Source organism: Gobio gobio (assembly GCF_949357685.1).
Source record: "Gobio gobio genome assembly, chromosome: 8".
In the NCBI taxonomy this organism is placed as follows: domain Eukaryota; kingdom Metazoa; phylum Chordata; class Actinopteri; order Cypriniformes; family Gobionidae; genus Gobio; species Gobio gobio.
Window position 1 is genome coordinate 51,945,707 of NC_137114.1, and position 25,701 is coordinate 51,971,407.

At 39.1% G+C, this 25,701-nt stretch overlaps 1 protein-coding gene across 2 annotated transcripts in view; it reads right to left on the minus strand.

Moving 5' to 3' along the window:
* The window catches only part of gria4a (glutamate receptor, ionotropic, AMPA 4a), a 205,340-nt gene that overhangs the window by 153,846 nt on the left and 25,793 nt on the right, over positions 1 to 25,701 (minus strand). For both annotated transcript variants that reach the window (XM_079822838.1, XM_079822837.1), the window contains exon 3: positions 7,891 to 8,130. In XM_079822838.1, coding sequence (XP_079678964.1) covers positions 7,891 to 8,130 — 240 coding nt within the window. The remainder of the gene's footprint in view (positions 1 to 7,890; positions 8,131 to 25,701) is intronic.

Genomic DNA, 25,701 nt, shown 5'->3' on the forward strand with positions numbered 1-25,701 from the left:
ATGTATTAAAGGACGTCCACTAGCCAACACGGGGCTGTAGTGACCCATAGTGAAGAATGTAGTGACTAGGAAAATTGCACACTTTTAAGAGTTCTTCAAAAACGGTGCAACGTACCAACGATGAAGGAAGTGTTTTTGTGAATTAGGAGAGAGACTATATTCTGTGTAATTGAACAAGTCGGTTGATATTATGAGAACTTGTAAGGAAAAACCAGGACTAGACTTGGTCTAATTTTACCATGTTTTTAGCTTTACGTCATTTAAAGATGCAGAGCAGGAATGCTGTGTGTCTCAGAGGATGTTTCATTCCTAAATGAACCAGCTTTTTTTGAGAGAATCAATGATTCAGTGATCCATTCATTAAGTCACTTCTAAATCACTGAGTTCAGGTGTTCAATCACTTCATGGCCACAGGTGTGTAAATCAAGCACTAGGCCTGCAGACGCTTCTACACACATTAGTGAGAGAATGGGCCGCTCTCAGGAGCTCAGAGAACTCAAGCGTGGTACAGCAATAAGTCCATTCGGGACATTTCCTCACTACTAAATATTCCACGCTCATCTGTTAGTGGTGTTATAACAAGGTGGAAGCGATTGGGAACAACAGCAACTCGGCGACGAAGTGAAATCACAGAGCGGGGTCAGCGCATGCTGAGGGTCACAGAAGTCGCCAACTTTCTGCAGAGTCAGTAGAGACCTCCAAACTCCTGTGGCCTTCAGATGAGCTCAAGAACAGTGTGTGGAGCATCATGGGATGGGTTTCCATGGCCGAGCTGCTCATCCAAGCCTTACATCACCAAGTGCACTGCAAAGCGTGGGATGCTGTGGGGTAAAGTGCGCCGCCACTGGACTCTAGAGCAGTGAGATGTGTTCTCTGGAGAGACCAATCACGCTTCTCTGTCTGGCAATCCCATTGACTGGAGAACGGGACTTGCCTGACTGCATTGTGCCGAGTGTAAAGTTTGGTGGAGGGGGGATTATGGGGTGGGGTTGGGCCCTTAGTTCCAGTGAAAGGAACTCTTAATGCTTCACCAAGACATTTTGGACAATTTCATGCTCCCAACTTTGTGGGAAGAGTTTGTGGACGGTCCCTTCCTGTCCCAGCATGACTGACCAGTGCACAAAGCGTCTCCATAAAGACATGATGAGCGAGTTTGGTGTGGAGGAACTGGACTGGCCTCAACCCGATAGAACAGCTTTGGGATGAATTAGAGCGGAGACTGAGAGCCAGGCCTTCTCGTCCAACATCAGTGCCTGACCTCACACACTCGCTTCTAGAAGAATCCCCATAAACACACTCCTAAACCTTGAGGAAAGCCTTCCCAGAAGAGCTGAAGCTGTTAGAGATGCAAAGGGTGGAACAACTCCATATTAAACCCTACGGATTAAGAATGGGTTGTCATGTGCTGGTAAAGGCAGGAGTCCCAAAACTTGTGGCAATGTAATGTATAAAGCATCATTTCATTTTAACTGTCTTTTTTCTTCATGTTATCAATGAGAATCAAAATGAAGAGTTTTCTTTTTTCCACAGCCATACTGACTCCATTTCACCGCTGCCAGTGATGCTAACATCTCCAGACAAGCCGAACGTTCCCCTGTGATTAGCCGTTTCACATGTGCGCAAGAGAGCGATCAGAGACATTTTAGCGGACAGGTCTGGGGATATTTCCGCAATGCAGATCTGCCAACGGACGTGTGAGGTCAACGCAAGTGTCTCCGAGCCAGATAAACCTCAGGGAATCAACAAAAACAGGCAAAATGGACTGGAAAAACATGCTGCATTGTTCCTCGAATCAATAGGCAACTCGGATTGAAAGACTTGCCATCAAATTAAAACCTCAGCGCTTATTAATCGAGACAGGAGATGAAGAAAATGAAGATGAGCGGATGCAAGTAGATCCATTAGCTTCTCTTTCTCGCCTTTAAGCAGGAGATCACGGATGACTGAATGATTGGCTTGCGGCCCGCGCCGCTCTGGGCTCGAGGATGAGCAGTTAACGCTCCACTGACCTCCACGCCAGCGGACCGACAGCAGGCAGGAGATCTCGTGCCTTCAGTGGCCGAACGCTGGGCTTAAAATGGGCCGAATAAGAGCCAACTGCAGCCTGGCAAACAGTATCAAGAAATTCTCCTTTTCTGAAAGGCAGCCTGCCTGACACACACAGACAGGTCTTGCCTCACTCCAGGACTCCCATGATGCCAGACGAGAGAATTAGACAGCAGCTGTGCCTCCAACACGGCCGCCAAGATACAAATGTGTGTGCGCCCTTAAAAATAAAGGTTCCAAAACTTGACATAAAAGAACCATTTTTGGTCCCTCAAAGAACCTTTCAGTGAACATTCTAAAATAACAAATTTTGGTTCCTCAAAGAACCTTTCAGTGAACATTCTAAAATAACAAATTTTGGTTCCTCAAAGAACCTTTCAGTGAACATTCTAAAATAAAAAAGTTTGGTTTCTTAAAGAACCTTTCAGTGAACATACTAAAATAAAAAAATGTTGGTTCCTCAAAGAACCTTTCAGTGAACAGTCTAAAATAACAATTTTTGGTTCCTCAAAGAACCTGTCAGTGAACATTCTAAAATAACAATTTTTGGTCCCTCAAAGAACCTTTCAATGAACATTCTAAAATAAAAAATGTTGGTCCCTCAAATAACAATTTTTGGTCCCTCAAAGAACCTTTCAGTGAACACTCTAAAATAACAAATTTTGGTTCCTCAAAGAACCTTTCAGTGAACATTCTAAAATAACCATTTTTGGTTCCTCAAAGAACCTTTCAGTGAACATACTAAAATAAAAAAATGTTGGTTCCTCAAAGAACCTTTCAGTGAACAGTCTAAAATAACAATTTTTGGTTCCTCAAAGAACCTTTCAGTGAACATTCTAAAATAACCATTTTTGGTTCCTCAAAGAACCTTTCAGTGAACATACTAAAATAAAAAAATGTTGGTTCCTCAAAGAACCTTTCAGTGAACAGTCTAAAATAACAATTTTTGGTTCCTCAAAGAACCTGTCAGTGAACATTCTAAAATAACAATTTTTGGTCCCTCAAAGAACCTTTCAATGAACATTCTAAAATAAAAAATGTTGGTCCCTCAAATAACAATTTTTGGTCCCTCAAAGAACCTTTCAGTGAACACTCTAAAATAACAAATTTTGGTTCCTCAAAGAACCTTTCAGTGAACATTCTAAAATAAAAATGTTTGGTCCCTAAAAGAACCTTTCAGTGAACATTCTAAAATAAACATTTTTGGTTCCTCAAAGAACCTTTCAGTGAACATTCTAAAATAACCATTTTTGGTTCCTCAAAGAACCTTTCAGTGAACATTCTAAAATAAAAAAGTTTGGTTTCTTAAAGAATCTTTCAGTGAACATTCTAAAATAAAAATGTTTGGTCCCTAAAAGAACCTTTCAGTGAACATTCTAAAATAAACATTTTTGGTTCCTCAAAGAACCTTTCAGTGAACATTCTAAAATAACAATTTTTGGTTCCTCAAAGAACCTTTCAGTGAACATACTAAAATAAAAAAATGTTGGTTCCTCAAAGAACCTTTCAGTGAACAGTCTAAAATAACAATTTTTGGTTCCTCAAAGAACCTGTCAGTGAACATTCTAAAATAACAATTTTTGGTCCCTCAAAGAACCTTTCAATGAACATTCTAAAATAAAAAATGTTGGTCCCTCAAATAACGATTTTTGGTCCCTCAAAGAACCTTTCAGTGAACAGTCTAAAATAACAATTTTTGGTTCCTTAAAGAACCTGTCAGTGAACATTCTAAAATAAAAAAATTTGGTCCCTCAAAGAACCTTTCAATGAAAATTCTAAAATAAAAAATGTTGGTCCCACAAATAACAATTTTTGGTCCCTCAAAGAACCTTTCAGTGAACACTCTAAAATAACAAATTTTGGTTCCTCAAAGAACCTTTCAGTGAACATTCTAAAATAACCATTTTTGGTTCCTCAAAGAACCTTTCAGCGAACATTCTAAAATAACCATTTTTGGTTCCTCAAAGAACCTTTCAGTGAACATTCTAAAATAAAAAGTTTTGGTTCCTCAAAGAACCTTTCAGTGAACATACTAAAATAACCATTTTTGGTTCCTCAAAGAACCTTTCAGTGAACATACTAAAATAACCATTTTTGGTTCCTCAAAGAACCTTTCAGTGAACATACTAAAATAAAAAATGTTGGTTCCTCAAAGAACCTTTCAGTGAACAGTCTAAAATAAAAATTTTTGGTTCCTCAAAGAACCTGTCAGTGAACATTATAAAATAACAATTTTTGGTCCCTCAAAGAGCCTTTGAAAGAACCTTTCAATGAACATTCTAAAATAAAAAATGTTGGTCCCTCAAATAACAATTTTTGGTCCCTCAAAGAACCTTTCAGTGAACACTCTAAAATAACAAATTTTGGTTCCTGAAAGAACCTTTCAGTGAACATTCTAAAATAACAATTTTTGGTTCCACAAACAACCTTTCAGTGAACATTCTAAAATAAAAAATTTTGGTTCCTCAAAGAACCTTTCAGTGAACATTCTAAAACAAAAATATTTGGTTCCTCAAAGAACCTTTCAGTGAACGTTCTAAAATAAAAAAATTTGGTTCCTCCAAGAACCTTTTGGTAAACATTCTAAAATAAAAATGTTTGGTTCCTCAAAGAACCTTTCAGTGAACGTTCTAAAATAAAAAATGTTGGTTCCTCAAAGAACCTTTCAGTGAACATTCTAAAATAACCATTTTTTGGTTCCTCAAAGAACCTTTCAGTGAACATTCTAAAATAAAAATGTTTGGTTCCTCAAAGAACCTTTCAGTGAACATACTAAAATAACCATTTTTGGTTCCTCAAAGAACCTTTCAGTGAACATTCTAAAATAAAACATTTTGGTTCCTCAAAGAACCTTTCAGTGGACGTTCTAAAATAAAAAAATTTGGTTCCTCAAAGAACCTTTCAGTAAACATTCTAAAATAAAAAAATTTGCTCCCTCATAGAACCTTTTGGTGAACATTCTAAAATAACAATTTTTGGTTCCTCAAAGAACCTTTCAGTGAACGTTCTAAAATAAAAAATGTTGGTTCCTCAAAGAACCTTTCAGTGAACATTCTAAAATAAAAATGTTTGGTTCCTCAAAGAACCTTTCGGTGAACATTCTAAAATAACAAATTTTGGTCTCTCAAAAAGAACCTTTCGGTGAACATTCTAAAATAAAAAAATGTGGTTCCTCAAAGAACCTTTCAGTGAACATTCTAAAATAATAATTTTTGGTCCCTCAAAGAACCTTTCAGTGAATATTCTAAAACATCAATTTTTGGTCCCTCAAAGAACCTTTCAGTGAATATTCTAAAACAACAATTTTTGGTCCCTCGAAGAACCTTTTAGTGAACATTTTAAAATAACCATTTTTGGTCCCTCGAAGAACCTTTCAGTGAACATTCTAAAATAACCATTTTGGGTCCCTCAAATAACCTTTCGGTGAACATTCTAAAATAAAAAAAATTGATTTGTTTGAAGAACATTTAAAAACTCTAAACATTAAAGGTTCTTCATGGAACCATCGATGCCAGTAAAGAACCTTCATTTTTTTAAGAGTGTATTTGTGTAGGTATAACTGTGTAGCTTTAGTATTCATTTGTTTATATGTTTATCAGTCTGTCTTTTATAGATTTATGTTTTCGATACGTACAATGGCAATCTGGCGTTGATCCCAAAAATATTTAAAAGAAACCGTTGGCTAATTTATAGTCAATAATTCATTGGTGATCAATCAGAATCATGCTCATGAATGTAACATCCAGGGTTGGGGAGAAACGAATTACATGTAACTTAGTTGCGTATTTAAAACCCAAAATTTGAATAACTGTATTTCATTACAGTTCTAAATGGGTGGTAATCAAATTACAGCTACAACCGAAAAGTATTTTAGATTTACAAAGTGATTACTTTGAATTTTAATGTAATTTATTTAATTTAAACATGAATGTAAACTGTAACAGGCAATTAATGTAAGCAGCAATTGGTGATTCTCTAGTGATTGCATGTTATTTATATTTAGTACTGTCCTGAATAAGCTATTTCACATAATAGATGTTACTTTCACATGTAAATGTAAAATATTCTGGCTGACCCGCCCATCATGAGTCTTTCAAGGCGTATCACTTTGTTTCCATGGTGACGCTTCATTGCTTGTCACATGACTTACCGCAGTCACAACAGTGCTGATGATCTGCTTTTATAAAATGTTTCCTATTCATTAAAAATATTCACAAATTTGTTAGCTATAGCATGAAATATCTGATATTCAAGTGGTATAAACACCTTTATAACGATTGCGTTAGTTGAGCTTTATGCGTGATAGGCGCCGCCATTTTAGTTTGTGTGCCGTAGTTCAGAGAATCGGATCTGTTTACAACACGTGAATTCATCAACTTCTCCCGAAATACATGAAAGTAAGTGCCCGGTGAACTGGGAGAAGAATAAGGTGTGATCGTAGGCTCCAGGGACCAGCCAAGATTGATCACACCGGTGTGATCGTACGTGCGAAAGGGTTAAATTCTTAATATTTTTCTCTTGATATTCTGCACGAGAGAAGTTCACTGTTTCACAGCATGTGTTTGGCTGTTCACACTTTCATATGCTTGTGCTCTATAGTTATGCATAAACTCAGGATCAGAGAAAGTTGATTGGTTTGGTTTTGTCAACTCCAGTGTTAATTTTGAGAGCATATTTTCATTTAGTTTTAGTCATAGTCTTTTGACTAAAATGCCATTTAGTTTTAGTCATATTTTAGTCACCTGAATTGTTTTTAGTTTTAGTCTAGTTTTAGTCGACTAAAATCTTATGGGTTTAGTTCAATTGTAATAGATTGTGCATTTAAGCATTACATAACCGACTGTCACTTGAACTGACATTTTGACATCATTTTGTTTTTGACATTAAAAATACACAAAAGAGCTCAATTCACTTTTTTGTTTGTTTTTAAAAAAAATCTATATAGTTTTTATAACTTTGTATTTCTGTTTTAGTCAGTAGGCCATATCAGGTTAAGCTAAAGCTTCAAATAAGTTTGTTTATTTATTTTTTAATTTCAGTTAACATTTATTTAATTTCAAGTAATGAAAAAATATTTTTTAATGGTTTTATTTAACCGTGATACTTTATTGAATATGTTTCAAATACTGGTCTTTCCTCCTGACTATAATTTCAATGGGAATTAAATTAAATACAGTTTATTGTGTAAGCAAAAACGAATATATAATGCGTGACTTTTAATGATAAACAAGCTGGAAATTCACATTGACTCTTATTTTGAAATGTCTGCGCCTCTGTTGCAGTTGCAGGAGCTCATTCAAGTTCAGATGAGGAGATCAAATATGTATTGTTACAACCGTCTAAAACATATTACTATATAAACATCGTTAAGTAAACATTGTCATTATTCATCAGCATTAGTTCATAAACAATTGCCTGGCATAAATGTGTGTTATTGATTGATTGTGAGTCGCTCTGGAGCTGGATTGGGGATGAGCCGTGTTTTCCAGCAGTTAGATCAGTTCATATCAAATGTGCATCTGTTACTCAGGACATCAGTTCTGACTGGATCTCTTCCCTAATCGTCCCTCACTAACATTTTTGTCTCGTTTTTATTTGTTGACGAAAAAGTTTTTGTCATCCAACACAAGTTTTTATTTAGTTATCGTTTCATTTTCGTCAGTGAAAAAAGGTTGTTAACGAAAATTATGACACAAATTATTCGTCAACGAAATGAACACTGGTCAACTCGAAACTAATCAACTGCCATCATGGTACGGCCCACTGATGAGTTCAGTGCTGACACAAAGCCATAAGTCCTGCTTTGATATGGTAAGATGAATATGTGTTTCTAACGCTCCTCACCTCTGTCCGTGTCGTACAGGAACACGAATCGGTTCCAGTCGTAATGGTCGAGAAGGCTCATTAGGGCGCCGCGGATGGACGGACGCAGCTGCAGCACGAACTGAGTCTCGCCCTCCGCAGGGAAGCTGGGCGTCACCAGAGAGATGTGCAGCGCACTGCAGAACGACGTCAACGTGTGCACCGAGCGCTTGTCGTACAGGCCGAATATCGCGAAGACTCCTCGGGAATACTGCGAACAAACTGCAAAGAAAGAAAGAGAGGCGTACGGTGAGTGCAAAGAGAAAACATGGTAAGGGACAGGAAGAAAAGACAAACAAAATACATACAGGGTTTGACGTGAAATTCCTCAATTTTTAAGTTACCAGCCATTCAGAACCTCTCTTAGCCAAATCAAAATGATCAGAAATAAACCAGACTAATAAAGTCACTGCTAATGCAAATATTTCTTCAATATACACTCACCTAAAGGATTCATAGGAACACCTGTTCAATTTCTCATCAATGCAATTATCCAATCAACCAATCACATGGCAGTTGCTTCAACGGGCCGGTCTGGGTATTTCACAATCTGCTCAGGTACTGGGATTTTCACGCACAACCATTTCTAGGGTTTACAAAGAATGGTGTGAAAAGGGAAAAACATCCAGTATGCGGCAGTCCTGTGGGCGAAAATGCCTTGTTGATGCTAGAGGTCAGAGGAGAATGAGCCGACTGATTCAAGCTGATAGAAGAGCAACTTTGACTGAAATAAGCACTCGTTACAACCGAGGTCTGCAGCAAAGCATTTGTGAAGCCACAACACACACAACCTTGAGGCGGATGGGCTACAGCAGCAGAAGACCCCACCGGGTACCACTCATCTCCACTACAAATAGGAAAAAGAGGCGACAATTTGCACAAGCTCACCAAAATTGGACAGTTGAAGACTGGAAAAATGTTGCCTGGTCTGATGAGTCTCGATTTCTGTTGAGACATTCAGATGGTAGAGTCAGAATTTGGCGTAAACAGAATGAGAACATGGACCCATCATGCCTTGTTACCACTGTGCAGGCTGGTGGTGGTGGTGTAATGGTGTGGGGGATGTTTTCTTGGCACACTTTAGGCCCCTTAGTGCCAATTGGGCATCGTTTAAATGCCACATCCGACCTGAGCATTGTTTCTGACCATGTCCATCCCTTTATGAGCACCATGTCCCCATCCTCTGATGGCTACTTCCAGCAGGATAATGCACCGTCACAAAGCTCCAATCATTTCAAATTGGTTTCTTGAACATGACAATGAGTTCACTGAACTAAAATGGCCGCCACAGTCTCCAGATCTCAACCCAATAGAGCATCTTTGGGATGTGGTGGAACGGGAGCTTCGTGCCCTGGATGTGCATCCCACAAATCTCCATCAACTGCAGATGCTCTCCTATCAATATGGCCAACATTTCTAAAGAATGCTTTCAGCACCTTGTTGAATCAATGCCACGTAGAATTAAGGCAGTTCTGAAGGCGAAAGGGGGTCAAACACAGTATTAGTGTGTGTTCCTAATAATCCTTTAGGTGAGTGTATATACAAAGTGTGCAAAATATGTAGAGTGTATAGAGTGTGTGTGTGTAGTTTTATTTTAGTACATCAATATAATATAGCATAATATTTGTTGTTGCATTGCATTACAATGTAGTTTTTGAATGACATGACATTGCATTATTGTTTAATTTTCTTTAAAATATTGTCAAAATGGCAGAAATCTTACAATAAGCTACAATAGAAGATATTGTCTTCACACAAAATATATATTTTCATCTTTTTCTTTTGATTTTGAGGTGAAACGTGACAGGTTTCATAAGATTTAAGTTCAATAATAAACACATTTTTCCACGTTTTTCTGAGTGAGAGTGAAAGAGAGACTTCAGTAGTCAGTGTTTAATCTTCAAAGGAGTCGAACACACACTCACTCACTCACTCACTCACTCACACACACACTCACACAAACAGTTTGTCTGTCGGTTCTTTGATGTACGTTTATAACGTTGCCTTTTTCTGTGTCTTTCTATGAATGACATACTCTGGTGTTTCTCTGCAGGATCAAACACACCGTTCCTGCTCTCCTCTTTTATTTGTCACTCAGGTGTTTCTATCATAACAGTCTTTCTCAGAAAACTCAATTTCGTCTCTCTAAAGCATTTGTCCAAAATGTTGATAAAAAGATGAACATCTATGTGAAAAAAACCACATCCATCCCTCTGTCTGTCATATAGGACCTGTTGACATGATGGCAGTATCCATGATGAAAAATAATATTAGTTTCTCCATCGTAATGTACTGTCTGATTCATCGACAGGCCAGTTAATGGGAGGATGAACGTCTGTCCAGTTATTTATAGACAGAACGCCACTCTCGACTCACATCAGCACCGACAGTCACCATGGAGACACAGGCGATGCCTCATCAGAGACTTGAGTGGGAAAGGGTGTTGCAAGTGGAGAAAGTTTGTGTTTTTATAAAGTATTTTTTATGAAAACTAACTGGAAAAAAGTTAATTACTTTAAATAAAACAAAGCTTATTTTATTTCAGCTAGTTACCAGGGCAACAATTTTTCATTTTCATTCATTTCACTTTCAAAGTTGCAGATTTTAGTGGTACATTTTACAAAAAAAAGTCTTATTACTTCAAAAAAAATCACATTTAAAGGTGCAGTGTGTAGTATTTATGAGGATCTATTGACAGAAATGCAATATAATACACATAACCATGTTTTCAGTGTTGTATAAAGACCTTACATACTGAACCGTTATGTTTTTATTACCTTAGAATGAGCCATTTCTATCTACACACACCGCGGGTCTCCTTACAGTGAAGTCGCCATTTTGTGCCGCCATGTTTCTACAGTAGCCCTAAACGGACAAACTTCTCTACAGTGCGCTAGCTACTCTCTGCTCTCTCCGATGACAACATTTTTGTCCTGTGTCGGCCACCGTAGCTTCTCAATGTGCTCTGAAAGGGAGGGATGAGCCTTGGGTGATGCAACCTCACCACTAGATGCCGCTAAAATTCACACACTGCACCTTTAATTCAATGCGATTCTTGCCGTCTATTTGTAATTATGTGAAATTAACTAGCTATTTTAGAGATTCAGTGTAGTTAAAGCCGTAGATTAGCACGGCTGTCCACACTTGCCCAGATGTCAATTAAACACGGCGTTATGAGATCGCTGGATAAATTTGTCATAGCTTTTGCAGATATTTTTAATAACATATCATAATTTGTCAGCAGGTTTATTAGGCTGCCGTCACTTTAAGAGCTGACGCACGGATCCATTACACTGTTACACATGCGTTTGAATACTCGTCAAGACCAGCATTTTGACATTATTGTGTGTGTGTTTGACTGTTTAAGTGCAATAAGCAGTGAAAATATACCTGCGAGCAGCCATTGCCGGGGCCAAGCGCAAAGAAGCCAATAAGACATGCCAACATGTCTGGGAGTGTTAGACCAAATGCAACAATGAGCAATTAAAGGCATTTTAAGATGATTTTAGGCAAAATGGCTGAAAAATCATATATACAGTCACTAATAATATGATTTAATGGTTTATGACTTTTGACCAATAGGTGACGCAGTTATGAAATTGATGTGGTGTGGTCAGAGTGAGGTGACAATGACACAGGCAAAGTTTGGCGTCGTTATGTCAAAGCATTGCAGAGATACAGCCCTGTAGTCGGGTAGTCATTTTGGCATCATGCCTCAACTTCACCGCTGCGGTATATGAAAACGGTTTTGTCTGTTGACGCGAAATTAATAACGTTTTGCTGTCATGGTCTGAAGATGCTGCGATTCGATTTTGGTGAAAATCAGACAAATGGTTTAGGAGGAATTCGAAAAAGTACGTTTGTAAAAGAAATCAAAATGGCGAACAGGAAGTTTGGCCAAATATGGTAAAATTGGGATCTTTGTTCTTGGCATGAACCAAGGAATCTATTAAAACCAGTTTTATGACAATAATCAAATTGAATCTTCCCCGAAACTTTTTGAGCCGAAGACACATCCGTAGTTTCGTAATGATGCGCCAATTCGTTCATAAAATATAGCACTTTTTTGACAAAATTCAAAATGGCCGACGCCCAAAATTGTTGATATGGTAAAATTGGGTATGTTAATGCTCAGCCTGATTCCCCGGATTTAAAGAGACCAGTTTTGTGATTTTTGGCCAAAGCATTCTGAAGTTATAATTAAAATTTGTATCTCTGGACCACTAGGTGGCACTGCGACGCAACGCTGCAGGAAGCCTCAGGTCATGGTTGTCATAACACACACCAAGGTTGGTTAGAATATGCTAAAGTGTTGCAGAGATATAGCCTGATTTTCATTTTTGTGGGCACTTTGTCAAATTCATTTGAGAGTTATTCGAGAACAGTTTGACTAATCGTCTTGAATCTAATATCGTTTTGTCAGCATAGTCTGAAGATGATCTGGTTCAATTTCGGGAAATTCGGGAAAATTGGAGCAACGGCTATCGAATATGCAGTCGAATCGGCATGAGCCAAGAAATCAGAGGAAAGGGGAATTTTGTTTCTAACCCTTATGGTTCAAAAGTTATTACACTCTAAAAAAAAGTTTCTATATGGCACCAAAAATGGTTCTTGGCTCGTAATCATAGGGGAACCTTTTTAAGTGCTGTATAGCACCAATTTTCAGCTTCAGTGGTTCTTCAGCGGTTCTTCAGAAGTTCTTCACCGGTTCTTTGACTAAGGTATAGCACCGCTACCATATACAGAACATGTTAAGATATGGTGCTATATAGCACCAAAAGTGGTTTCTCTATGATTACGACGAAGAACCATTTTTGGTGCTATATAGAACCTTTGTTTTTTAGAGTGTAGCATAAACATGAGTGCAACTTTGAACAGGTGGTGGCGCTAGAGGGATTGAGTTAGAGACTTCAGATTTGCTATGGTGACAGATCAGACTGTGTTCTATGAGTAAGCCAAATTTCACAACTTTCCCGCAAGCGGTTCTATGGGCTGCCATAGACAGTGTTCATTTTGAGAGCAAATTTTTATTTCGTTTTAGTCATATTTTAGTCTCCTGAAGTGTTTTTAGTTTTAGTCTAGATTTAGTCTCCTAAAATCTAATGAGTTTAGTTCAATTGTAATACATTAAGCATTTAAGCATTACATAACCGACTGACATTTTGACATAATTTTGTTTTTGACATTAAAAATACACGAAGGAGCTCAATTCACTTTTTTGTTTGTTTTTTAAAAACATCTATATAGTTTTTATAACTTTGTATTTCTGTTTTAGTTAGTAGGCCTTATCAGGTTAGGTTAAGTTAAAGCTTTTAATTTCAGTTAACATTTATTTAATTTCAAGTAATGAAGATTTTTTTTTTATGATTTTAGTGAACTATTATAACCTGATACTTTATTCAATGTTTGTCAAATACTGGTCTTTCCTCCAGACTATGAATTAAATGGGTATTAAATTAAATACAGTTTATTGTGTAACCAAAAACGAATATATAATGCGTGACTTTTAATTATAAACAAGCTGGAAATACACCGGGACTCTTATTTTGAAATGTCTGCGCCTCTGTTGCAGTTGCAGGAGCTCATTCAAGTTCAGATGAGGGAGAGAAATATTGCTCGTTTTTATTTGTTGGCGAAAATGACAGTTGATTTTCGTCATAGTTTTTGTCATCCAACACTAGTTTTTATTTAGTGATCGTCTCGTCTTCGTCAGTGAAAAAAGGTTGTTGACGAAAATGATGACAAAAATTAAAACTACTTTGTCCACGAACTGCCATGCTAAAGTGCAAACTGTCAACAAACACTTCCTCATCACATAATGCACAGCGCAGCTGACTACGGCAGCTGGTTTAGTCCAAAAATGATCAGTACTTTTTGCAGTTGGGTCTGTTCAAAGGTTCCAGAGCAAACGAACCTCACCAAAGGGGAAAACCAATTCTAGTACGATTCAACCGAACTAAATGAGGCAGGTGTGAAAGCACCCTAAGGGCCCTTTCACTCCTACCTTGTTTGGTCCGGATTTTCTGACGTTTCAGTTTGCTCCGAATCAAAATGACAGGTGTGAAACCTCCCCAGACCACGATCTGGACCAAACGGACGGATTTTGGTCCGATGAAAAGAGGAAGTCTCAGTCCGGATCAAACTGAACAAAGGTTCGCTTCATTTCTAGTGTGAAAGCATTTTCTGTTTGGTTCGGACTTACAGAGCATTTACAGGAAGTTCCTGTTTATAATATTATAATGTTATTTTTAAATTTCATTTAGGCTATATTGATTATGAAAAGTGAAAAGATGCGCAATTTTTCAGAAGACAGAAGGTCAGGAATGATTTTGAGCACTTCATTAAGTTTTGTTCTGTAGAAAGCCTTTCTTTAAAGTGAATTTCGTTTTGTATGAATTGTATCTTAATTTTAATAAACGTTTAATCAGATAATTGTCTGAATTTAATAAATAAGCAAATAGTCTATAGCAGACAAGCGCAGGAGCGATCACATGCTTTGCACATGAACTGGAGCGCGTCTCAAATAAAACGAAACTCAGCAGCTACTGCCTCACAGACATGAGAAATATGTGTATATAAAGCTTGAAATGTCCACTTTTAAAAGAAACCATTCGTAACGAAAAGAAAATAGTCAAGCAATGCGCACTGATCAGTAGTGGCAACGATATACGTCCGTCCGTTCAAGAACATTCATTCTTGTCAAAGACGCTGACGTCAGACACACGTCCGTTTACAAACCAATCAATGTCCAGATGCCGCCCACATAAATGATGACGACAGGACGCAAGTGTGTCATGAACAGTTCTTCAGTCGCATAACTGCAATGTCAAACCATGTATAAAATGTATCAAAACATGAACTTCGGTTCAGACTTTCAGGTGTGAAAATGCCCTAAGAGGCGGCTTTATGTGCCGCACTGGGTGTTTGAGCACAAAATCTGCAGGAATGAGTAAAATTATGTGCAATCCCACGGCGAAATTCAAGCCCTGTAACAGCAACAATATTCATCCGGAGCAAATGAAACGAGTGAGTGGAGGCGGGTTTGTGTGTCTCGCTGTCGCAGAGATGCGAGCGGTGTTGTGTATTCTGTGGGAAATGAGTACTGGAAACGCTTCAGATATTTCCGTATCGAAAAATCTATATTTCTGACAACACTACATTGCACTAAGATTATCATTTCAGATGCCTTTCAAAAGACTACAATTGAAAAATGTCTTATGTATCGAATTCAGCCGGGTTACACACCACTGCTGAAATACACACACACACATTTGCTGGGTGTCAATAAGCCCTGGTTATCAAATGATCACAACTTGCACCGGCCTTGAAACGAACTTTCTTACTTTCCCAACCCATCTCGATTTCTGCGAATTACGCTCACTTTTCACAATCCAGTCAATCCTGATTGGATAGAATCAACTTTTGCCCTACATTCTTCGTCTTATTGAACATCCCGCTCCGCTCAGTGTTACGCCAGGGTTGTGAAAAGCGTTTCATGTCGACTTCAGTGGCATCAGAGACGTCTGGCTCTCTCTGTTTCTGTCTGGTGCTCTGTTAAAAGAGGCAGCTTCTACAGTGTTGTTCTGTGGCTGTCGCTTGTCCTGTGGGGAAGGAGAAGAGCGGATCTTTTTTAACACAGCCTTGAGGTGTCTGAGCCTCATGTTTTGAAGCGTGCGTGTGTGTGTGTGTGAGCGAGTGCTTTTCTAACAACCTTCAGGGGTGTGATGAAAACGCAGTCTAACACTGATGTCACTCTGCTAAACCTTCTAAATTTAATACACCAGTCGACCTGACCTTTTGTCAGCCCAGCGCTCACACACTTACTTTATCAATCTTTTACATTATGATGAATGTATTGAATCACCTTTAGCCGCAGATATAATTGAGTTCATCTGTGTGCACTCTCTATATATTATACTCATTCAGAGATGTCAAACTCTTTTCCCGTCCTCATCCTGACACCATGTCCTAACTAGATATGCACGTTTTCTGTTCTCACTGAAGGTTCTCACTGTGCAAAGAGACTGAATTCACAGCCAATGAGAATGTGCTGTTATGTGTGGACCAATGGAATTCCATTGTGGGCGGAGCTATCATAAATAAAGTGCATTAGTGCCCGCCCCTTTTTTCAGTTGCGCTGGTTCCGGTTTTTTTCTTCATTTAATTTTTCCAATCGGGATTTTAAAGTAGTCATTGTTAAAGCGTTATAAGCCGTTGACCAAGTTGAATCACAACACTACAAACTCAAACTATGACAATCGGACAAAAAGACAAAGGTACAAGACTGTGAGCTTAACGGCTTTAGTGAGGGAAAGAACTACAATCCCATGATGCTTTGCGAACAGCATAATCAAATTACAAACGTTGAAATATAAAACTAATTTACAAATGTGTATGAAAACAATATATGTTAAGTTTATTGCAAAATACACTCATAGGGGAACCACTTTATGTGCTGTATAGCACCAAATCACTGGTTCTTTGGGATGACTGAGGTGCTATATAGCATACAAAGAACCTGTTAAGCCCCTTTAAAGGTTCTTTACGAGCCAAAGAAGGCTTGCGCCCTTGTCCTTTACGCACTGAAATTCCTCCAGATTCCTTGAATCTTTTAATTATGTTATGCACTGTTGAATGTGAAATATCCAAATCTCTTCCTATCTTTCTTTGAGGAACACTGTTTTTAAACATTTCAATAATTTTCTCACGTATTTGTTGGCAAACTGGCGATCCTCGGCCCATCTTTACTCCTAAAGGATTAGCCCTTTCTTGGATGCTGCTTTTGTACCAAATCATAATTACAATCACCTGTTGACATCACCTGTTTCAAATCACATCATTATTTAACCATTTTACCTCATTACTAGCCCTAAATTGCTCCTGTCCCACCTTTTTTTGAAATGTGTTGCAGGTCTGAATGACAGGAAAGGATGCATATTTACAAATGACATGAAGTTGACCAGACAAAACATGAAATATTTTGTGTTCATATTGTCTGCAATGAAATACAAGTCAAAGTAAATTTAGAAATCACTTCTTTTTTTTTTTTTTTGCGTTTTCCATATTGTCCCAACTTTTTCTGATTTGGGGTTGTACATAGCACCATTTGACAAAGGTGCTGTAGAGCACCTTTAAAGATATGGTGCTATATAGCATGAAAAGTGATTCCGCTGCGATTATGAGCCAAGAACCACTTTTAGTGTTATATGGCCCAATTTTTTTGTGTATGCAATGCATTTATATTTCAGTATTTTGACATTGTAGGGAGATCGTCTTGATTACGTCATTTGCTGTGTTTAATGGGAGTGGGCGGGGCTAAAGAGCCATTTTGGAGTGTGTTGCTTTTTTCGACTCTCTGATTGGTGTATTTTCTGCACAGCATCATGGGTAATGTAGTTTTTTCGCCACAAATTCCACTGTTAAACATTATTATTTTAAAACTAAGTTGAAATAATGCAGGCTAACGGCTTCAACAGAAGCAAATACTATCGATTTACAACCTCGCAGCTCACAGTAAGGCTGTCTTTAAAGGTTTATACGTTATTGTTCAAAATGTTGAGAAAATGTATGGATTTTTACTTCCGAAACCTAACTGTTGCACTCGATAGAAAACAAGCGACTGGTAAGATGACTTTTTCTATGTCACTGTCATGTTTCTTGAGCAGCAAATCATCATATGAGAATGATTTGTGAAGGATCATGTGACACTGAAGACTGGAGTAATGATGATACTTTGATCACAGGAATAAATTACAGTTTAAAGATGTACTATAATGCCCATTTTTACAAGATGTAAAATAAGTCTGATGTCATCACAGTGTGTATGTTAAGTTTTAGCTCAATAATACCCCTCAGATAATTTTTTACAGCATGTTAACATTTTCACTTTTTGAGGGTGAGCAAAAATGCGCTGTTTTTGTGTGTGTCTCTTTAAATGCAAATGAGGCCCCTTTCAGGAAGAGGGCGGAGCTTCAAGAGCTCATGTCAGCAGCTCTGATTACCTCACGCAGACACACACTGAAAATGACAGAAACTGTTCAGCCTTTTATGATCAAACCGGAGTCGGACAATGATGGAGAGACTCAAGAAGAAGAGACAGCATGTAGAATGAGACAGGACGTTTCTGAAGGGTCAGTTGATGAACTTATGAGTTAACTATCTTCATTGATTAGCATATTAGCTCATGATAATCTATAAACCGCTGGTGTGAGAACTGTTGAGCCAGAGAATATCTGCTGCATGAAGACAGAACAGGTGTAGTTTAGTTTAATTACGGTTATGACTTATGTTGTCATCTTGTTTTATGACGTGCTATTGTACTTGTGTCCGTACTATATCTCCTTTTGCTTTGAACTTTGAGCGTCATATCTTCCCAGATGTTGTTTATGCTCAAACAGCGACATTACACACTAAAGTTTAGCCCTTAATCGTCCCTCAAGTAGGCTTTACGTTTGAGTCCCTTGGGGTCAGATAGACCCCAAACTTTTACAGAGCGATTGCATAAGGAAATATACATTTTTTACATGGAAAACTATATATCATTTTTTTTATTTACTTCTCAACTATACATTTATGCTGTGTTTTTGTGGGTATTTGGTAGTTTTTTACCTATTTACTGCACAAATACTTAACTATGTCATAAATTGGGTCACTTGAATGATGATCTTAAATAAATATAAATAGTTTTTGGACATTGCTCTGTGTTAGGGATAGAATACCGCCATCTGTAGGTTTGTGGAAAAACTTTAGGAATTATAGTTAAAGAGAAAGTAAGTGCAATGACCACATTATCCACTAGAGGTCCATAGGGAAGTTATAAAAAAGTTAAGCTGCCTTTCATCTTTCTTTTATTTGCCCTTTTCCCTCTCTTTCTCATGATTGTTCCATATTGCATTTGTGCTCTAGTATTTGTCCTTCATTTATGTATGAAATTTTTTCAGAGTTATGCCAGTTTTGTTGATTTTGCTCTGTTGCAGTCACACACGTGTGTGTGTTTGTGTGTGTGTGTGCGTGTGTGTATGAGACAGAAAGTTCGTTCCACTTTGTATTTATGCTCTAGGACCAGATCTTGATATAAATGTAGACTTTTTCAGATTTATACTGGATGTAGTTGATTTTTTTTTTTAAAACAAAGTAAAAAAAGCATTTTTTATATTTTCCCATTCATTGCCAAAATCCAAAAAAATGCTCCAGACACCTGTGTTTGTGTTTGTGTGTGTGTGTGTGTGTGTGTGTGTGTGTGTGTGTGTGAGAGAGAGTGAACATGCTTGTTCCATATTGCATTTGTGCTCTAGTATTAGTACTTCATTTATGTATGAAAATCTTTCAGATTTATGCCAGTTTTGTTGATTTTATTTGCCAATTTCAATAAAAATACTCTCTGTTGCAGTCACACACGTGTGTGTTTGTGTGTGTGTACGTGTGTGTACGTGTGTGTGTATGAGATAGAAAGTTCGTTCTACTTTGTGTTTATGCTCTAGGACCAGATCTTGATATAAATGTGGAAATTTTCAGATTTATACTGGATTTAGATAATTTTTTTTGACAAAAAAAGTGGGAAAAAAAGTATTTTTTACACTTTCCCATTCATTTTCAATGTGGGGTCAATCTCCCCCGAGGGACTTAAACGGTAAAAAAAATGTACACACCTTTAGAACAACCAAATCAAGCCCAGATTTTTTGTGCGTGTTTAGATGGATTATTTAGGAAAAGTCTCATGGCCCTGAGATGAAGGGAACACTTTTTAAAAATGGAGGAAAAGTCCAGTGGGGTCAGCTGGAGCCCAAGGGACGATTAAGGGTTAAACAAGTCAAATGTTTTGTTTTTTTATTTGTCAGCTCCTCAATACACAACATGGACTGGTCTGCCACCAAAATCAACTCTGCAAGGTAAGAGCGATTTTTTTTGTTTTGTTTTTTGTTTTTTTGTACCTATTGATTTAAATAAGTGATCGATCAGAGCGTCTCTACTCTTCAGCTGTAAGCTGACATCATCATTGGTGGTGGTGTGTGTGTGTGTGTGTGTGTGTGTGTGTGTGTGTGTGTGTGTGTGTGTGTGTGTGTGTGTGTGTGTGTGTGTGTGTGTGTGTGTGTGTGTGTGTGTGTGTGTGTGTGTGTGTGTGTGTGTGTGTGTGTGTGTGTGTGTGTGTGTGTGTGTGTGTGTGTGTGTGTGTGTGTGTGTGTGTGTGTGTCTTTGGGCTGATGGGTTCTGTCCTGCACTCTAAACACAGTTAACTTTAACGAAATCACCATGGGACTATAATGGAAACAGAGCTATTAATCACCAACAGACACAGAGAGAGAGAGAGAGAGAGAGAGAGAGAGAGAGAGAGAGAGAGCGAGAGAGAGAGAGAGAGAGAGAGAGGATGGAGTAGCCACTAGGACTGCAGGTCATCATTCCACAGAGAGACTGTATGAAAGAGAGGAGCACCGCTGACCTTCTGGCTGTGTGTGGAGTGATTCACAACTGGACATGTTTCACTGGACATCAGGTGACGACCGGTACGATAACACAATTATTTATTGTTCAAAAGTAAAAAAGTTGAGCAATATTACAGTTTTTGACTCATTTGACAAACCAATACCAGGTGACAGATACATCTGTGCCAATTTCAAGCCCTCAAGATATGTAAAAAAGACATTTCTCCTCCCTTTTAAAACGTTGATTAGCCGATTTATTTACTGTCTTTATTAGACACACTTGTACGGTTAAGTGCATTACTGTTTTATTTATTTAGCGTTGTTGTTTCTTTAAGAACCGACCTTCGACTTGTTCTTCATTCGTTTAGAACCACTGATACTGTATAACATTTGTATTTTTATTACCCATAATTAAATTAAGTAACCATATAATTGTGCATTATAAACACAGAAGAATAAATGGGCTCATCAACTTATAAACGCAAGGAGAAACACTTTCCCATGCGTCTTTCACATTTATTGCGATACAGTACGAACACAAATACAATAGCATGTCATAAAGCAAGATGACAACATAACCGTAATTAAACTAAACTACACCTGTTCTGTCTTCATGCAGCAGATATTCTCTGGCTCAACAGTTCTCACACCAGCGGTTTATAGATTATCATGAGCTAATATGCTAATCAATGAAGATAGTTAGCTCATAAGTTCATCAACTGACCCTTCAGAAACGTCCTGTCTCATTCTACATGCTGTCTCTTCTTCTTGAGTCTCTCCATCATTGTCCGACTCCGGTTTGATCATAAAAGGCTGAACAGTTTCTGTCATTTTCAGTGTGTCTGCGTGAGGTAATCAGAGCTGCTGACATGAGCTCTTGAAGCTCCGCCCTCTTCCTGAAAGGGGCCTCATTTGCATTTAAAGAGACACACACAAAAACAGCGCATTTTTGCTCACCCTCAAAAAGTGAAAATTTTAACATGCTATAAAAAATGATCTGTGGGGTATTTTGAGCTAAAACTTCCCATACACACTCTGGGGACATCAGAGACTTATTTTACATTGTGCAAAAAGGGGCATTATAGTACATCTTTCATGCATTAACTAATGGGACCTTATTGTAAAAGTGCAACCAAAATCTTAATAGCATTTCTGGTTCATTTATCACACTAGATGAACTGTAAGGTCAAGATGAGTGCATTGCATTGTGGGATATGGAATCGATATGTCTGTAAATGTAATTTGCATACAGAAACGTGTGTACAGCATTACCGCAAAAATAGAACAAATAGTGTGACATTCAACATGAAAATTCTACACACACACACACACACACACACACTTCCTGCTCAGTAAGAAGTAATGATCAGCCCACTTTTAGCAAAGTGACTTGCTGTTTTCATTACCATGACAACGCAGCTGTCAGTCAAGGCAGGACCATGGCAACAGGGGTTACCATGAGTGCCAATAAAGTTGTTTTCATTAATGGAATAAGCTTTTCACTGCCATGGAGAGAGAGGGACACACACACACACACACACACACACATATATATATATATAGAGAGAGAGAGAGAGAGAACTGAATGCATAACGGATACAAACAGATTGTTTTCTGTTACTCTCAAAAAGTTTTAAATTGACTTCCTGACCATGTACATGTGTGTGTGTGTGTGTGTGTGTGTGTGTGTGTGTGTGTGTGTGTGTGTGTGTGTGTGTGAGTGTGTGTGTGTGTGTGTGTGTGTGTGTGTGTGTGTGTGTGTGTGTGTGTGTGTGTGTGTGTGTGTGTGTGTGTGTGTGTGTGTGTGTGTGTGTGTGTGTGTGTGTGTGTGTGTGTGTGTGTGTGTCACAGAGAAAGCTCTCTTCTGGTTGGTCCTCAACAGAATGAATCATCAAACTATTTCTGCCGCAGCAAATCAGCCATTATGTGTTGCCAAGGTAACCAAGTATACACACATGCACACGCTCATGGTTTGTCTCATAGACACACACACACAGTTACACACACAGATGGTTCAGACACACAAAAACACAAGTTGGAGCTTTGTACCTGGATTGCAGCAGGCTGGAGCATCTGTGCTCGGGCTTTGATTTGCCAGTCAGACCAATGACAGTTAAACGTGTGTGTTTGTAAATCAGTTACATTAATATCTGCACAAAGTTTGTTTATACAGTATTCAGAATTACACAAGCCTCAGATTGAAGGTCTGGTCGCATTCCAGTATGATCATTTAATTTTATTTGTTTAATTATCATGAAAACAATGTAAAATACTGCAAAGAAAAAAAGAGTACCTGTTGTAAATATGACCTGTTTTCATGAGATCCACTGGCTAATTCCTGGCTGTTTTCTTCAGGTGCTCTGAATAATTAATGCTGGTAATGATTAATGAATAATTAATGTTGGTAAACTGAATGAGATCAGTAAACATACTATCCCGGCTGGAATACGTTCCTTTTAGACTTTGAAACATGACTGCAGAAAGCAAGTGTCACCTGATTAAATGCAGAAAGCATCTGATCTTAAGGAATGCAGGAACCGCTTCACACCTGCACAACTCCTCCATTAAAGGGAAAGTTCAGGTCTAAAAATAGAGGCTCATCATTATCAGTTGCCATTCAGACGTGTGTTTGTGCGTAAGGAAAGGTCACAGCAGGGCTTGACCTCTGGGTCTGGCTCAGCCTCATTGACTTGTTATGGGAAAGAGAGACAGACAGCTCGTGAGAGACACACACACACACACTGAATTCATTAAATGTACGTATATGTGCACCAATCAGGCCTAATATTGTGTTGGTCCCGCTTTACCACTAACAGGTGCTGTGATGAAGAGTTGACAGACAGACAGCTAGTGAGACAGACAGGTAGTGAGATAGACAGACAGACAGACAGACAGCTAGTGATACAGACAGGTAGTGAGACAGACAGACAGCTAGTGATACAGACAGGTAGTGAGATAGACAGACAAGACAAGACAGACAGACAGCTAGTGAGACAGACAGGTAGTGAGACAGACAGACAGCTAGTGATACAGACAGGTAGTGAGATAGACAGACAGACAAGACAGACAGACAGCTAGTGAGACAGACAGGTAGTGAGACAGACAGACAGCTAGTGAGACAGAAAGGTAGAGATAGACTGACAGACTGACAGACAGGTAGTGAGACAGACAGACAGCTAGTGAGACAGACAGGTAGTGAGATAGACAGACAGACAGACAGACAGACAGCTAGTGAGACAGACAGACAGCTAGTGATACAGACAGGTAGTGAGATAGACAGACAGACAGACAGACAGACAGACAGACAGACAGCTAGTGAGACAGACAGGTAGTGAGACAGACAGACAGCTAGTGATACAGACAGGTAGTGAGATAGACAGACAGACAGACAGACAAGACAGACAGACAGCTAGTGAGACAGACAGGTAGTGAGACAGACAGACAGCTAGTGAGACAGAAAGGTAGAGATAGACTGACAGACTGACAGACAGGTAGTGAGACAGACAGACAGCTAGTGAGACAGACAGGTAGTGAGAGACAGGCAGTCAGACAGACAGCTAGTGAGACATACAGGTAGTGAGATAGACAGACAGACAGACAGACAGGTGAGACAGACAGCTCATGAAATAGACAGACAGACAGCTAGTAAGACAGACAGACATCTAGCAAGACAGACAGACAGGTGAGACAGACAGCTCATGAAATAGACAGACAGACAGCTAGTAAGACAGACAGGTGAGACAGACAGACAGACAGCTCATGAAATAGACAGACAGCTAGTAAGACAGACAGACAGGTGAGACAGACAGACAGCTCATGAAACAGACAGACAGCTAGTCAGACAGACGGGTGAGACAGACAGGTAGTGAGACAGACAGACAGCTAGTGAGACAGACAGGTAGTGAGACAGACAGACAGCTAGTGAGACAGGTAGTGTGAGACAGGCAGTCAGACAGACAGCTAGTGAGACATACAGGTAGTGAGATAGACAGACAGGTAGTGAGATAGACAGGTAGTGAGATAGACAGACAGACAGACAGACAGCTAGTGAGACAGACAGACAGCTAGTGATACAGACAGGTAGTGAGATAGACAGACAGACAGACAGACAGACAGCTAGTGAGACAGACAGACAGCTAGTGATACAGACAGGTAATGAGACAGACAGACAGACAGACAGACAGCTAGTGAGACAGACAGGTAGTGAGACAGACATACAGCTAGTGATACAGACAGGTAGTGAGATAGACAGACAGACAAGACAGACAGACAGCTAGTGAGACAGACAGGTAGTGAGACAGACAGACAGCTAGTGAGACAGAAAGGTAGAGATAGACTGACAGACAGACAGGTAGTGAGACAGACAGACAGCTAGTGAGACTGGTAGTGAGAGACAGGCAGTCAGACAGACAGCTAGTGAGACATACAGGTAGTGAGATAGACAGACAGGTAGTGAGATAGACAGACAGACAGCTAGTAAGACAGACAGACAGGTGAGACAGACAGCTCATGAAATAGACAGACAGACAGCTAGTAAGACAGACAGACATCTAGCAAGACAGACAGACAGGTGGGACAGACAGCTCATGAAATAGACAGACAGACAGACAGCTAGTAAGACAGACAGGTGAGACAGACAGACAGACAGCTCATGAAATAGACAGACAGCTAGTAAGACAGACAGACAGGTGAGACAGACAGACAGACAGCTCAGGAAACAGACAGACAGCTAGTCAGACAGACAGAAGGGGGAGACAGACAGACAGCTAGTAAGACAGACAGACAGACAGCTCATGAACAGACAGACAGCTTGTAAGAGAGACAGGTGAGACAGACAGACAGCTCATGAAATAGACAGACAGACAGCTAGTAAGACAGACAGACAGGTGAAACAGACAGACAGCTAGTAAGACAGACAGATGGGTGAGACCGACAGACAGCTAGTAAGAGAGACAGACCGGTGAGACAGACAGACAGCTAGTAAGACAGACAGATGAGACAGACAGACAGCTCATGAAACAGACAGACAGCTCATGAGACAGACAGAGAGCTAGTAAGACAGACAGACATCAGCTAGTGAGAGAGACAGAATGAGACACACAGGTAGTGAGAGAGACAGCTAGTGAGAGAGACAGAATGAGACACACAGGTAGTGAGAGAGACAGCTATTGAGACAGACAGAATGAGACAGACATACAGGTAGTGAGAGAGACAGACAGCTAGTGAGACAGACAGGTAGTGAGAGAGAGAGACAGACAGGTAGTGAGAGAGACAGAATGAGACAGACCCAGGAAGGATTCAGTGCTAGTTAATATTGATGAGCATTTATCCAAGTGCCATTCAAAGGAACCTACAGAGATGACCTTTACACACA